Source organism: Spinacia oleracea, chromosome 6 (genome assembly GCF_020520425.1).
Source record: "Spinacia oleracea cultivar Varoflay chromosome 6, BTI_SOV_V1, whole genome shotgun sequence".
Lineage (NCBI taxonomy): Eukaryota > Viridiplantae > Streptophyta > Magnoliopsida > Caryophyllales > Amaranthaceae > Spinacia > Spinacia oleracea.
The window spans coordinates 144,808,599-144,824,714 of record NC_079492.1 but is presented as its reverse complement, the minus strand read 5'-3'; the positions used below and the strand labels follow the sequence as shown (position 1 = coordinate 144,824,714).

The following is a 16,116-nucleotide window of genomic DNA, read 5'->3' as shown; positions in this document are numbered from 1 at the left end:
GTTGTTAGGTAGGTTAGTGATCTTGCACATATACTTGTGTAGTCTGTTCATTATTTTTTATTTTTTCATTTATTTTTTTAACAGAAAAGTGAGCAGAAGTTAGAATAGTCTTCGTCATTATTCTTGTTGATATGTCCATTAAGATTGGTGTTTCTGTCAGTTTTCAACAATGCGCAAATAAAGGTTTAGATTGTTGGTACTTATGAAATTCGCAATTATACAGAGTTAGGCGAGGGCTAATAAGTTTAGGTTACTATGAGAATTGAGAAGGGAGAAATAAGGTAAAGAAGGAAGTCTAGGGTATGACATCTTATGATATTCCTCGAAATACTTGTGATGAGTCCTCCTTTAGGAATGCTTAAAGAGTCGTGATAAAATTAGCGTCATACCTACTATTTCGAATAAGGGAATTAGATTTCAGGAATCCGGGTCCATTAAGCAGTTGGTGTGGGAAAAAACCTTTATCTATTTACCGGGTAAACTACCCACCACTAATAGAGAGTAGTGGTAGGGGAGTCAACGTCAGTTTTATTAATTGTTTTTAATGTTCTATTAGTGGCGGGTTATCTACCCAGTAGGTAGATGTGGCAATGTTCGTCGGCGCACGTGCTAGGCTTCCGACGAGCTCGTTTAGAGTCTGACACGACACGTTAGGATATGTAGGTTCTGTTGAATGCACTCACCATGCAACAATTTAGGACAACACTTTGATCGCTGGTGTTTATAATTTTTCTAGCTACTACCTACCGGTTAATCCAATCACTACGAAAATAAAGTTATGGCTAGATTTTATATGCAGCTCGTCGGAATATAGCAAATCTACCAGTGTGAAAGAGATCTAGAAGATTAGAGGAATGTCTGCTTTGCACAATGTAGTCAAATGGATAAAAGATATATAATTTCACCAAGAGACTTTTCCTATAAACTTATTTTTTTTCCCGTTAAAGTCAATTGACCAATGTATGTTCTTATTATATTTAGCCGTATTAGTAATATTACACCTTTCTTATAGATATTAGAGTATTTCCAAACAACAATAAAGCCATGCCCTTATTCAAAAAAGATGCGGTCCATTTCATAAACCGAGTTACCGATAATCTATTTCATGTGGTTAATCATAAAGGTTTTACTCTTCCATTCACTTCTATCTAATGTAGTAATGCTACATTTTGTAAGTCCACTTTCTCTTTGTCCTTTTTAACATCATCCAAGTCATCTTTGGTTTTTCTCGGGTGTGTTTGACATTATCAAACATAAGTCTTCCCATAAATGACTCAAAATTGCTAAGGTTTTTTCATATTCAAGACTCGAACTTAAGACCTTAATTAAAGAGCAAGAAACCCTTAACCACTCACGACACCAAAATACTATAATCACCTCCTTGGACTCTTGGAGTCAAAATCAATGCTAACAAGTAACAATAATGCGCCATAATGGACCATGGCCCAAAATACCATTGTCCCAAAGTGAAATTAAAGGGAAAGATGGTCCAAATAGTAAACCAATAATCCAATATCATGATGTAAAGTTAATAAGTTATAATTCGGCACTGCTCCACCAACCTAAACCGCTTGCTTACAGCTTACTCTATTAATCATGTGCGGTGCACCGACCGCTTTCAGTTCAGTTCTTTTTTTGTTTTTTTGTTCATAAAGCAAACATTCGAGTCAAAGACAAAAAATAAATATTGAAAACGGATTTTAGCACACCTATATAAATTTTGACGCACCATTTAAGAATTTTAGCGCATCTATATTGATTTTGACGCACCACTTAAGAATAGAGTAACAACAACAATAACAACAACAACAACAACAAGAACAACAAAGTCTTAGCTCCACATTCACTCAGTTTTAACCACTAGAGAAAGACTAGGTGGTGTGAATCGTAGCAAATAAAATAAAATTGTGCTCATATTTTTCTCTTTTTGGGTAAAAGTTTTAGTAGAGCTGTATAGGATAATACAAATTAAAAATCGAGGAGAGAAAAATCTACTCCCGAGACTTATCGTACCCTATTCACTCAGTTTTAACCACTAGAAAAATACTTCATTGATTCTATTGCTCACATTACGAGTGCATCAAATCAATTTTTGGTGTGCCAAAATTGTTTCACCACAATTACCATATGTTCTACACTTCTACTTCTACATTTAAAAAGGAAAAAGTAGGTGACGTCAGAAATTACAATTTGAAAAGAAAAAAGAAGTGTAACGGCTGCCACGGGCCACTAGCTTTGCATGGATGGTATAAGGCGCACACATACCAAAGATCACAGAAATTTTTTCATTGAAAGAAGGGAGACGTTATTCAGTTTTACTGTTCCGTCTTTCTTCTTCTCCACCGCCATCGCCGCCGCCTCCGCCGTCGTTTTTCTTATTCACAACCTTTACCACCCTCTCCTCCTCTATATCTTGCTGCTCTTTTGCTACGCTAAACTCTCTTTGCGGTACTTCCTCTCTCCTCTCTATTATTTTGTTCAGTTCTCCCTAATTTTTATTGAAATGAGCGAAATATTTTTATTACAGTCCATTTTATATGATCTCTACATATTATTTTCTCAGGAAATTTTAATTAATTTGAACGCTTTTAGTACTGTTAATGACTACTGAGCTCGCGAACTCGAACTCGAACTCGAACTCGAACTGGACTTACAATTTTGATTGGTGTTCAATTGTTCATTGTGCAGACGTGCTTCCCATTTTATGTTGATGATATGATATTGTTTGTTAATTGTGTATAAATTGATTTTTGATTGAATAAGAATGATTGATGTTAACTGAACTAGTCAAAATATGATCCACTGATTAGTTGTTGTTTGAATTGTTTTCCTGTAGCTTTGGAAACTGTTTTCTGATTGTTAATCAGATTGATTAGTGGAAAAAGGGAGAAATGAGCATCAGTTTGTGGTGTTCATCGTCTTTGGAGGCGAACAATCCTCATCCGGAGGGTTTTCGTTCCAACAGAACAAAAGTTCCTTTGCCGAAGGCATCTGTGAGGCCAATTAAGAAGGATGAGTTTCGTAATTTTGGTTATGATGCTCAGAGAGCGGTTGTTGCCTCGTCGGGCCATTTGGCGCCTGAAGGATTGCAGGAGGTATCCAAGAGTAAGAAGAAATGGGGAGAGATGAATAATAATCGGAAATTGGAGTATGTTAGGACTTTGTTGATTGATAATTATGATAGCTACACTTTCAACATTTACCAAGAGTTGTCTGTTACCAACAAGGGTATGATTTTCTCATTGTTTTTTTGAGTTTTTTTCTCTATGACTCGCATTACATTTCATTTATTGTAGGAATTTTGATCTATGTGCTTGAGCTTGTGTTATTTCTAACATGTTGATAAAGATTTTGAATAGTTTCAATGGATAACTAGCATGGTAATTCTCTTGTATGTCCGTCACAGTGTATAAAAAGGCGCGCCTAGGCGCTGAGGCGTAAGGCGTTTGGAGCTAGCGCCTTTTATTGTCTGGCGAGTTTATTTCGATGAGGCGCACCTCCCAAGGCACACACCATTTTTTTCACATTTTTTTTAACTTTTTATTAGGGCGCCTCACTTAAGGCGCTGGGAACTCCAAATCGCCTTGTTGCGCCTTGAGCCTTTCTATACATTGGTCCGTCAGTTAAATTCATGTGCTTTATCATGTATGAAGAGATTAACTTGTATGCAAGAAGTGGTCCAGGACACCTTACCACCGCGTGAGAACACAAGTTTTCCCTCATATGTATAACTTCTTGAGTAATTGAACTCGTGAGATGTTGGGAAGTTCGATTTCGGTGGCCTTTGTCTCTGTTAAGGGAAAATATTTGAGTTCTTAGAATATGTGGTTGTGTGAACATGGGATCTTATTGACCTCATACTTCAGGACAATGTTTTAATTCTTCTTTTGTACGGAGTACATTTTTCCTCATTTTTAAAAAGATTTTCAACTTTTGTTTGCTCTTTGGTTGGTCCAAGGATTTGATATTATATTAAACTATTCATCATCCGTTTATTGGGTTGTTTTTATTGTTTGCAAATGTTTAGTATAAAAATGTTCCTCTTTCTAAATTTTCAGCCTGCATCCTTACTTATTCCATTTTGAAATGGTGACGCTTGTTCAAGCATGAGTATAATATTCTCCACTTGGAGATGATAATGCTGACAGCTTTCACTATTTCTTAATCTTTGCACCAGTTCCTCCTGTTGTGGTGCGCAATGATGAATGGACATGGGAAGAAGCTTACTATTACTTGTACGAGGAAAGAGCCTTTGATAATATCGTCATATCACCTGGCCCTGGTTCTCCAATGTGTGCTTCTGATATAGGTGAGACTATTTTGCTCAGCATGCATAAGAGATGAAGGCTCCAGTCATTTAAATTATTACTTCACTTGTTTGAATCATGCCTTTTTCCCAAGATGATTCAGTCCTTGACTTAACAAAAATAGCGGTGAATTATCTGCACTAGTGCTCTAATCATATATGGTCGGAATTGGTAAAAAAAAGAAGGTACATTTCCAATATCAGAATTGTGGTTACATTTAGCTGAAACCTTCAGTAGAACACTCTAAAACATCAATTGTCGCCTAGACTTTCACTTGCGTGCCGTTAGTGTAGAAGTACCTCTGCGATGGAGTTGCTTTTTGTCCTTTTTTGGTTTTTTGCATAGTTTTGATTGTAAAACCTGAGATTTGCATTTTCAATTACAGGGTTATGCCTTCGCCTGCTGCTTGAATGTAGGGATATACCTATTTTGGGTGTTTGCCTTGGACATCAGGTAGAATTTGGTCTATGGCCTAATTAAGTAACTACTCCATTTTGTCTCTTACTATTTGCTAATTTGTTGAATGCAACATACTGAATTTTTGGTCAACAACTTCAATGGAAGAAAAATACAAGTATGTTACAAGTTTTTTGCTTGCTTGATGTTTTAACTGGTAAGTTGCAAACTGACATGGGGCACTTCAAACTGTGACGAGGGTTGGATATGAAGAAGGCATTTAGTATATCAATATTATGTACGAGCTTGGAAAAAGTACTAGTTTGTTAATCTTAGATTTCCTTACTTTTGAATAGCTCCAATTCCTTCTATTTTCTGCAACGTCATTTACCGATGATGGAATCCTGATTTGGTTAATCCCAACTCCCAAGTGTCATGACTCATGAATGTTATCTGCCACTGCTAGAAGTCTTAATCTTAATCCACAGAGCCACCTGATGGCTGGTGCCAAAAAAGTTGAAGTTACCATAAAAGGGGATAATGGATGATTTCCTTGGAATTTAGAACAAATCAATGAAGTTTGTAAACATTCTATAAAGTATGGCTATACGAACTACAAATTCTTTTACTGTTCGTTTTAACTGATGAATTAAATTAATAATTTAACATCAATCCATTAATCTTCTTCATTTGTATCATCTGAACTTCCTGACTATGTCAATCTATTTGTCATTTGGATGTAAATGTAAATGATACTTTCTTGGCATTTTCATCAATTGCTTTCTACGTTGGCAATACTTGTTGACTTCCTCAAGTTCTTCTACATTGCACAAAATCTCCAAACTTTTTTGTAACTTATAGGTGTTCATAAACCTCAAAATTTGAGAGTGATGGATAGCTCAGTTGGTTAGAGCTTCCATCCCGATTTCAGGTGATCCTGGGATCGATTCTCATCCCCGCCCTTGTGGCTCATTCGCACCAAAAAAAAAATATACCTCAAAATTTTTGTGAAACTTTCTCAATTAAAAATTTAATCGTTTATACTATGATATGAGCCTTGAGTTTCAATTGATGTTTATATTTTATGGAAACCTTTTTCTGTAGTTATCTGAGTTGTCTATGCAGCCTATCCTTTATTCACCATTTTGTTCCTATGAGAAACATTTTTCCGGATTCGACTCGGTGTTGAGTCATGAAGTTTTGATGTTTGTACTAAACGAGGACCTAAACATCAGTGTATAGTCTGTTCCTATTGACTTCAAGTAATTCTTACAAACAAAGATCAAGGAGTATTTTCTGACCCAAATGATAAGTGAATGAGAGGCTTATCCAGGAAGATCATGTTCTGATGGTTTGGGTGCTGTGGATAGTGGACTCTCTGTTTTTTTAATTAGTCCTAGCCTATAGGATTTGAACATGCTTATGCTGTCTGAATTCTGTATCTCTACGTTTAGAGCAGATAGTTTCGAACCTGTTTAATGGCATATGGTTATCATGTTTCTCTTCCTAACTGTCAAGCTCTCTATTTTCAATTCACTGTTTTCTGACAGGCATTAGGATATGTCCATGGTGCTCAAATTGTACATGCATCTCAACCGATACATGGACGCTTGAGGTACTTACAATCTGCTCTGGTGTGCTATTTTGTTTGTAGTTTATTTTTAAGCAATAAAAATGAACTCTATATTTTTAAGTTATGAAGTATTCTCTTTAGATATCTTTTTTCTTTTTGCTATTTTTTGAATAGTTTTTAAGCATAGAAAATGAACTCTATAATTTTAAGTTATGGAGTGTTTTCTTAGATATCTTTTTTCCTTCCATCAGTATTGCCTTACCTCTCATTATATTCTGGTTATACCCTTGCAGTGAGATTGTGCATGATGGTAGTAGACTATTTGACAACATCCCTTCTGGGGAAAATTCTGGTTTCAAGGTTAGTTGATTGAAATAGAAATGCTTACGTTGTTCTGATAAAATTTCATTGAGAAAACAAACATTTTTGTGTGCGGATTTTTTTGCGTATGTGTAATGGACAAATTGGGGGGGGGGGGGGGGGGGTGCGCGCGCATATGCTTATGTGTTGGTCAGGATATTTCTGTTGTCAATACCACAAAGACACAGTCACACGCATTCCTGTTGCTTGGATTGCCAAGTTGGTCAATAATTCTCTAAAAGTAAAATTCAAGTTGAAGACAGACGAACAGTAATAGTATCAGTAATGGATTTTTTTGTGTGCTTATTCTAAGCAAAAGAGGATCCTGACTTGTCAAAGTCCTGAACAAACTATAGTCCAGATGTAAGATTAGGTTACTCATAATTGTTTTCACAATTTTTGTTGAAATTGGAATTTGAGAAATTGTCTCAGTGTTCTCACATGTGTAGAAATGCTTTTTATATATTTCAGTGATTTCACATATTTCATGTATAGAAATGCTTTTCATGTAAGCTCGCACTGTTATTTGTCATTTTATATGTTTTTCCCCTCTTATTTTAAGATATGTTCGGATTTGGATGACCATGTTGACCATGTCAAATGGTTGAAAATTGGAATAGTGTTAGTGGTGGAAATGTATTGGGAAAGACTAAGACTATTATTAGGCTGTTATAGCTTATCCAAGGAGTGTGTTCTCTTAAGATGTTAATCATCATCGGTGCCCTTCGCTGTGATGTTGCAGGTTGTTCGTTACCATTCACTTGTTGTAGATGAGGACACATTGCCTAAAGAACTTGTTCCCACAGCATGGACCTGTTCGAGTAATACACTTACTTTTCTTGATACTTCTTGCTTGATCCCTGATTCCTGTTCTAGCAAGGGAAGCCAGAAAATGAGCATGAAGTATTCACCTTCTTATCCTGGAGATGGAAATTCTTTGCCCTCTTTTTACGGTGATCGTGGACAAAGTGAAAAAGTTCTCATGGGTATAAGGCATGTCAGCAGACCTCATTATGGTTTGCAGGTGTGTTCTGCTTGCATTACCATTGATTTGTCTCTCGTGTCTATATCTTTCTTAATATGCAAGTATACCTTTTGTAATTGTAACATGACTTTGACTATTTTCCTGATGAGAGCTTGTATTTACTTCCAGTTTCATCCTGAGAGTGTTGCAACCAATTATGGGAGGCAGATGTTTCTGAACTTTAGAAACATAACTGTGGATTATTGGCAAGGATTTGGGCATGCATCTTCTAATAGGAAGTTAAATGGTATAGTGGCTTTCCCGGTGTTTTATTTAGTTCCCCTGGAACTTTTACAGCTTTCTTTCCAATCTTAGTTTCTAATGAAATGCTACAGTGGTGTATCGCTTGTTGCCTTGTTGGTTGATCTAATTTTATTGCTCATAGAAGAAAACTGACAGTTGAATTTCTGCACATCATATATTCATTGCAAGCATATAATGATGCAAAGCATACATGGACACTCTTTATAATCTGAGCAGTAAAGTTTATTTAGCATGCATGCAGGTGCCTCAGCCAGTTCAGCCCTCCAGGTTATCGGCAAGGAGACCATTTGTCAATAAGGAGAATCACATTAGCCATTCTAGTATCAGCAATCTTTTTAGTATTTCAAGAAAGAGTATGAGAGTTCAACACCTGAAACTGAGGTGGAGTAAACTTGATTCTCTTGCTAACGAAGTTGGTGGGGCAAGAAATATATTTTCCAAACTTTTTGAGAATTGCAACGCTGAAGAAACCTTTTGGCTAGACAGTTCATCTATAGAAAAGGTTTGTTGGAGATCTGTGACCCTATATTTTCTCTCTTGGCTGTTTGTATCTCTGCGGAGCTTTATTCCACCTTTCCCCAATTAAACTTTTAAATGACAGTTTTTAGGAAAATGCAACTTCGATGATGGTGGATGAATTTGTATTGGGAAGGAATGTGTTTATCATTTATCATTAGATGAACAAAGTGCATGCTCTGAAGAGCTTGTTGAAAGATTTTGAAAGGGAGCAATACAAATAAGAATCATAGTAGTTGAAATTTGAAAGTGAACAACCTTTGTCTATACAAACACCTGTGTCAGTTGTTTGTTTGTGCTAATGGGATGTTAATGCATATGCTGACGAATCAGTAGTGGGTGTAGCATTACTGCATTAGACTAAAGAACGGTCAAGTTTTTTTTTTAAATAAATACCGCTACAAACTCAAAACCCTGTGAGGAGTCTGAGGACCCTGCAGATAGAATTATGAAAGGCGTAGATGTGGATGACCTTATCCCTTAGAAACAGAATTTAGTTCCACTAGAGTACAAGGTTTAATTGATTAGTAGGGTGGTCTATTGCTAAAATCATACCGTCGTATAATATCTCGTTCTAACTTCATTGGTGTTGTAATTGTGAATATTATTTATTCTAAGAGTCGGTATTGATAATTAAGTAATGAGAAGGAAATATATGGCCTCATTGCCTATCAATTATACAGAAGAGTGTGATGGATCTCAGGGGTTCATCAACTAGAGGTGTTTGTTCACAACTACCTTTTCGATTAGTAGACCAGTTGTTATCACTTACATCGTGCTGCTGAAACTCCCTTAACTCGTACATTAATGCACACTATATTAACTCTCTTTTCTGATACATACTGATTGTCAATGCCTCTGATAATATTTAATGGGATTTGCTTTAGTTAAACGACAATGCTCATTGAATCGGTGCATGTTCTGATATTATCACACGAGTAAAATCTACTTATAGAATAATGTGGATAGTAATGAAATTTTAGTAATGATGTGATTTGATTCAAATACCAAAGCAAGAATAATGTGTATTTGTTTGTATTTGATCCCAGATTCTTCATGAAGACCTCTATTAATCAGTTTATGTGCGTAACTAAATAAGAGTGATGTGGAGGGCTGGAGCCCCTATTTGTTTTTCTTTTTGTTTTCCACCTGTATTTTACTAGCAATTTTCTCCCTGATAATACTTCGTCCTCCACTCCTCCCTCTCCAGATACTTCTCTTTCTTTACATGTTGAAATTTAAATATAGTACTTCGCTTTCTTATTCTTTATTATTTTAGTTTGTAGTGGGTTTTTTCAACATTTTGTTGCATCTGTGTCAGGGAAGAGCTCGCTTTTCGTTTATGGGGACAAAAGGTGGATCTCTATGGAAGCAGCTTACTTTTAAACTGTCGGATGAAAGGTCGGACTATGCTCTTAATGCAGTTTATCATGATTATTATGTTGTTTGTACTATTTCTCTTACTTGCATTTGATTAACATAATCTATGAAACACAGTTTGAAGCATCTCTTCAATAATTGTTTTGTCTTGAAATTCTTATTTCCTCTTCTAAGACCGGATAAAAGTCTTTAAAATGTCAATGTATGATTGTATTGTTATTGATTTCTTCATTTGTTTTTCCTTTTACTTGGAGAAGCTAAAACAAACATTTCTTTGTGGTTATGCAATGTTTCAATGTTCAGAACTGGAGGTCATCTCTCAATTGCAAATGCTCAGGGAAATGTTACAAGCATGTATTTGGAAAATGGTTTTCTTGATTTCTTAGACAAGGTATGCATGCTAGTTTTTTTGTTCTTTTTCCCCTAGCTTATTCAGCAGTCTTTAGTCTTTACCTGGTTACACTAAGTTTCCATTTGGAGATTTAGATATGAAAAGAGATACGACTGTTCAATTCTTTCAATTAATTGTTGCTGGATCAGTGGATATAGAGTCAAATATACTAGTATTGGGATGACCTGAGGACAGTGAATCCTTTGGTATCAAAACCCACTACCTAGATAAGGAAATGAAGGTTATATACCGATGGAAACAAGTAGAGTTTCTACTACATTCCTCCTATATTTCCTTTGTGGTTGATGTTTGAAGAAGCATCAGATGATTCAGATATATGTCCTATTATTCTCCTAATTCTTTATTACTTGTAATGCATACATGTTTTTGCTGTCTCCTAGAAGTTGTTGTTAGTTTGGATCAGTAAGTAATAATTACAAGGTAGTGGAAAAGAAAACTTCATGAAGTATGTGGGTCTTCAACAGTTGGAAAGGAGGAAATAGAGATTTTGAACTTGTGTTCTCATTCTGGATACTCCTTGATTGTGATATAATAATACTTGTGTGCGTAAGAAGATATTGAATTGGAAATATTGATTAATGCCAATGACTTCATTGTCTGAGATTTGAAAGTGGTAAAAAGTTCTTTATAAAGTTTGTATCGTAGGAAGGCATTGTAGCTAATTTGACATGTTTTTTTTCCTATCTGTAATGGTTGTTTGTTAGGGCCTTAGGATCTTTTTTGTTTGACGGAAAAACTTTTCCATGGTAAACAATTTTCAAGGGCAACACAATTGTAAAATAGTTTCCAAAAGGTCTTGTGCGCACTAGGTGTACAATAAATTTATTGTGCACCAAGATAACTTTTATCTATTTTTTTGTAACTTTAATCTAGTTTTGATTAACTTTTAGATTAGTAAAAAAACGTTGATAGATAAGCATTTTAAAAAGGTTAAATGATTAATTTTATACATTATTAGTGATTTTGAAGAAACAATTTTTATTAAAATGAAAAAATTTATCTTTAAAAAATGGATAACTTTTACATATATAGTTTAACTTTTAAACATCTTGAGTTAACTTTTACTTTAGTGTACAATATTTATTGTACAACCATTATAAATAAGAATTTGTGAATAGTTTTTCTTTGTTTGCAAGAAAAGTTTTGGAGAAAGGAAAGTGAAAGGGAGAGGATGGATGGGAGGAGAGAAAAAGAGAGGTAAGGAGTGGGGAACAAAATGTGGCATCCCGTCCTTACAAATGGAAAATGTTTTCTACCCTGAAGAGCAACTTTCCACCATCCAGAAAATTTGTTTTCACCCCTCAATAAACCAAAAAACAGAAAATGGGAAAATTATTTTCCTGTGGTGGATGAGTCACTTCTTTCCTTCTTGGTCACAAAATGAATTTAGAATGATATTGTGTTGAAATATGTTCCATTTATTATTCTTTGGAGTTTTGGATGTTGAGGTGTTAAGCTGTTGAGGCTACTTTTGCTTTAAAATTTAGAAGTTTACTTTAGCTAATCTTTTCCCATGTTTGCGTAGTTTATGTCAAAGAAGTACATAACTCATTAGTGTATTAGAAACTGGTGACGTGTATGGTTTTCCCTAATATATATCATACAAGTATAGGATTCTCATTCTATACTTTAACTTAATCAGTTAATTGTGAGTCATTTAAGATTCAATTTTAAGTCATTGTAGATCAATATGGGATCACCTATGCTAAAATGTTTATTTTGTTTGATCTGTGACGATCTTAACGTAATCTATGAGTAGACTTAAAAGTTTCATACTTTGGTTTCCATGCAACAGGATCTCAAATCAATGCATTGTGACCAGGAAGATTATCAAGGGCTGCCTTTTGACTTTTCCGGTGGATATGTTGGTTACATTGGGTATGTTATATTAGCCGTCACAGACCGAAAATTTCCACTTTCTAATCTGCCATTTATATCCCAAATTGTTACAACTTTGCAGGTATAATCTAAAAGTTGAGTGCGGATCTGCATCTAACTGCCACAAATCTTCTGCACCAGATGCTTGCCTTTTCTTTGTAGATAACTTTTTGGCAATTGATCATCACAATGGTGATGTTTACATTTTGTCAGTGCGGGACAAAAGCTCAGCTGAACCATCATGGCTAGATGAAATACAGTTGAAGCTTCTTAACTTGAAAGGTTGCGCTACCGATGTTAACAACAAACATCAAATCTGTCCACCTGTGTTGTCTCCACTGAAGGCTGGTTTCATGTCCGAAAAATCAAGAGATGAGTACATACAGGATGTTCAGAAGTGTCTTAGATATATCAAAGATGGAGAAAGCTATGAGTTGTGTCTCACAACTCAGATGAGGAAGAATATTGACAAGGTAGATCCTTTAAATCTTTACCTCAGGCTCAGAGAACAGAATCCTGCCCCGTATGCTGCATGGCTGAACTTCCCGAAAGAGAATCTATGCATCTGCTGTTCTTCTCCAGAAAGGTTTCTGCGTTTGGATAGAGATGGTATCCTGGAAGCAAAGCCAATTAAAGGTACCATCTCTCGAGGTTCAACTCCAGAAAGAGATGAACAGCTAAAATTGCAGCTTCAATACAGGTAAATCTGAAGCATTGTTTTTTTTTGGCAAGTAAAGAAATTTTATTACTAACCAAAGGAAAAATAAGTACAAGGGTGCACCAAAATAGTGACCACCAAAACTCCTAGCCCTAGGCGTAAAAAGCATCAGTCTTTCATCCCCCACCTTCTAGAAAGGGTTGAGAAAAAACACCTCATCTGCCATAAAATAAACAACCTAGGCTAACACCATATAACTAGTAGAAGAAGTTGCTCATTTCATCTGTACAACCAACATTAACTCTATAAATGACAGAATTAATGACATTTTGCTGAATCTGAACCATTGGTTTGATTAGCCATAATGTTAAATTATCTGCTCTTTATGTAGTGCTTCCATATTCTTGTATCAAGACATCCAAGTAATTTATACTGCCTATCTGGCTATCTTTACATTCCTTCAAAAAGAATATATTCCTTGTTAGTATGAGAGTAAAACTCTAGCTAAAGAGTAAAACAACTCTGTTGGCCTTAATTAAAAAAAGAAGTAACAATTTAGGAAGAGATTAATTTTCTTGAAAGATCATATTTTGATGAACTCAACTTTGTGCTAGTAAATAACCAGTTAAGTGCTATGGTGCCAAAAAGTCTTTTTTTTTCTCTCTGCATTTCTCTGTTTATAACACTTTCTCCTAAACTATGACAGTGAGAAGGATCAGGCTGAAAATCTGATGATAGTTGATCTGCTCAGAAATGACCTAGGACAGGTTTGTGATCCCGGTTCTGTTCACGTGCCCAAACTCATGGATGTGGAGTCTTACGCCACCGTACACACAATGGTAAGTACAATAAGAGGGAAGAAGTGTGAAGATGTAAGTCCAGTCAATAGTGTTAGATCTGCATTTCCTGGTGGATCCATGACAGGTGCTCCAAAATTAAGATCAATGGAGATTCTCGATTCTCTTGAAACTTGTTCAAGAGGTATTTATTCTGGTTCTATTGGGTACTTCTCACTTAACGGGACGTTCGATTTGAACATCGTGATAAGGACGGTTGTTATACACGAGGGTGAAGCTTCGATTGGTGCCGGAGGTGCAATCGTTGCTTTGTCGAAACCCGAGGATGAGTATGAAGAAATGGTACTTAAAACTCGGTCCACCACAACGGCTATTGTAGCATGCGAAACAGACTCTGTTGTGTCTGGTGAAATACCCATCAATGAAGCTGCTAGTTAACAGGAAATTGTACTAATGTACCATTGTATTCCTATGTAGCACCTCTATTGAACCTTTAGAAAGTTAGAATACAAGAAAAATTGGAGACAGATATAGCATAGAAAAAAAAAAATACATACATACATAGGCAGAATTCGGGTTGGAAGAGACGATTGATTAGAAATGCAACTGATTCTGCATCACACATCAATGTTGTAATGTACTTGACTGGTCTATTTATGCAAGCAATATTTATAGGTAATCAATTTGTTCAGATTGGATTCAATGTTTTTGGAGGCGAGATAAGTAGAAGTGACATATCGGTCCAGAACTTCAGACGGCCGATTCGGTCCATTTTAGCATGCAACTGTCTTTGGAAGCGGAAGTTCATGGCACCAAAGGGTTATGTTCTCTTTACTTTATTCTTATTATTTATTAGATCAGATTAGATCTCACTAGAAGAAAACAAAAAACAAAAAACGCTCGCAGAAAACATTCAGACTGGAAAATCAAATCGGGCGAAGAAAACACACCCTATGGTATGTTGACCACTTGACCTTACAGTGGCTTACCTCTCGACCAAATAGGATTTAATCGTCCCGATTGGATTCAATTGGTAGACAATTTATTTGCAGTGGTTCTGTTTTCTACATAGGTCCAGTTAAAACGTTGCGAGTATTCCGGGACATAGGGAGTACAAATATACTATGTGTCGAGTGATGTATTAATTGAAAACAAAATAACCACCATTTCAAAAATTTATGGAATCTCGTCAGAATGTTGAACAAAATAATGTAAGATAAACTACTCACAACACAATGATATCACTAGTGGATGATAGAGCATGTATCTAAGTATCTTACATGCAAGCGTACGTAGCATGTGTGCATACCATTCGTTTGGCGCGTGAAATATGCGTGCACACATTACGCATGTATTACATACTAGTAAGTAGTACTACGTAATTAGTTATACCTAAACTTATTACAGTAGGATTTAGGGGAGCATGAAAAGAGAGATAATTAAAGGCGATATTGTATTTTGAAAGTGTAGGTCGACATCATAGAGAGTTCAAGAAAGTATCATGAAACAACAGACACAAAGGATCAAAGAAGTTGCTCTAAAGAACATGTTCTTGCAAAGGAAAATGTTTAAAATTCGCGCTTAGTTCATAGATAACTCATAGTGGACGTATTCGGTGCTATGGCATATTCATCTCCTTATTTAACAACATAATAAATAATTATTTTTTTGTTGTATGATTAAGGTGTCCACTGCGGACTGCAGTGACTAACCCTGTTGTCTCGCGTGCTCCAGTCACGGATAAAGGGCTGAGCAATGATCTGTTTCGTACCCAAATATTAGGATTCGAATTATTCAAACCCCCCCAGCTTATTGGGTAACAGACAAAATGAGTAATCATATTGCCAAGACTAAGTAACTGGGTTATATATTAACAACATAATGTGAATAAAATCGTGAGTTTATATACTAATTAGAAGCATCGATTAATAATGTAATGGGGCTAAAACGTGAGCATTATGATGTTGTAGTCAACATTTGATGACCTAAAGAGGGCGGACTGCGGTGACTAACCCTGTTGTCTCGCGTGCTCCAGTTACGGATAAAGGGCTGAGCAAGATTTGTTTTCGTTCTCAAATGTTGGGATTTGAATGATTCAAATCCCAGCTTAATTATTGGTTAATTGGTTAATAAACAAAATGAGTACCTATTATGGCAAGACCAACTGGGTTATTTAATTATCACATAATATCAACATATGTGAATAAAATCGTGGACTTTATATACTAATTAGAAGCATCGATTAATAATGTAATGGGGCTAAAACGTGAGCATTATGATGTAGTCAACATTTGATGAACTAAATAGTAATTTAAAGAGTGGAATATTCTTAAATTTTAGTATTGTTTTTATTCCTGAATTTTTAATGTAAGTTGCTGTTTGGGGCGGGCAAATATGCTTATGCTTATGCTATGCCAATGTCATAGATTTCCAAATTAAGCTACTAGATTTTATGAGGAAAGGCATAATCAAAGATCATTAGAGATAAGATTAATTAAGTATTCCCTAATTGTGTTTCCAACAGTAATCTATTTTGCTTAATTAATAAGCT

At 35.6% G+C, this 16,116-nt stretch overlaps 1 protein-coding gene across 2 annotated transcripts; it reads left to right on the top strand.

Moving 5' to 3' along the window:
- Nucleotides 1–2,277: 2,277 nt before the first annotated feature.
- LOC110803423 (aminodeoxychorismate synthase, chloroplastic) lies at nucleotides 2,278–14,244 on the top strand. Of its 2 annotated transcripts, XM_022008931.2 has the most exons (14): nucleotides 2,278–2,448; nucleotides 2,837–3,228; nucleotides 4,178–4,309; nucleotides 4,693–4,760; nucleotides 6,254–6,318; nucleotides 6,570–6,636; nucleotides 7,379–7,660; nucleotides 7,790–7,907; nucleotides 8,155–8,426; nucleotides 9,762–9,841; nucleotides 10,124–10,211; nucleotides 12,028–12,110; nucleotides 12,193–12,810; nucleotides 13,475–14,244. In XM_022008931.2, exons 2-14 carry the CDS (start codon nucleotides 2,892–2,894, stop codon nucleotides 14,001–14,003), a joined length of 2,739 nt encoding a protein of 912 aa, XP_021864623.1. In that variant the 5' UTR covers nucleotides 2,278–2,448; nucleotides 2,837–2,891; the 3' UTR covers nucleotides 14,004–14,244. The 2 variants fall into 2 exon arrangements, with proteins under 2 accessions (XP_021864623.1, XP_056686810.1); XM_056830832.1 differs by lacking the exon at nucleotides 2,278–2,448 and having other exon boundaries at nucleotides 2,457–3,228.
- The last annotated feature ends 1,872 nt before the right edge of the window (nucleotides 14,245–16,116 follow it).

Bases quoted from the DNA above. Each gene is read 5' to 3' on its own strand.
- LOC110803423 (XM_022008931.2), top strand. From the start codon at position 2,892: ATGAGCATCAGTTTGTGGTGTTCATCGTCTTTGGAGGCGAACAATCCT. The intron at 8,427-9,761 runs GTTTGTTGGAGA...CATCTGTGTCAG, and splicing joins ACAGTTCATCTATAGAAAAG to GGAAGAGCTCGCTTTTCGTT. The intron at 9,842-10,123 runs GTCGGACTATGC...TTCAATGTTCAG, and splicing joins TTTAAACTGTCGGATGAAAG to AACTGGAGGTCATCTCTCAA.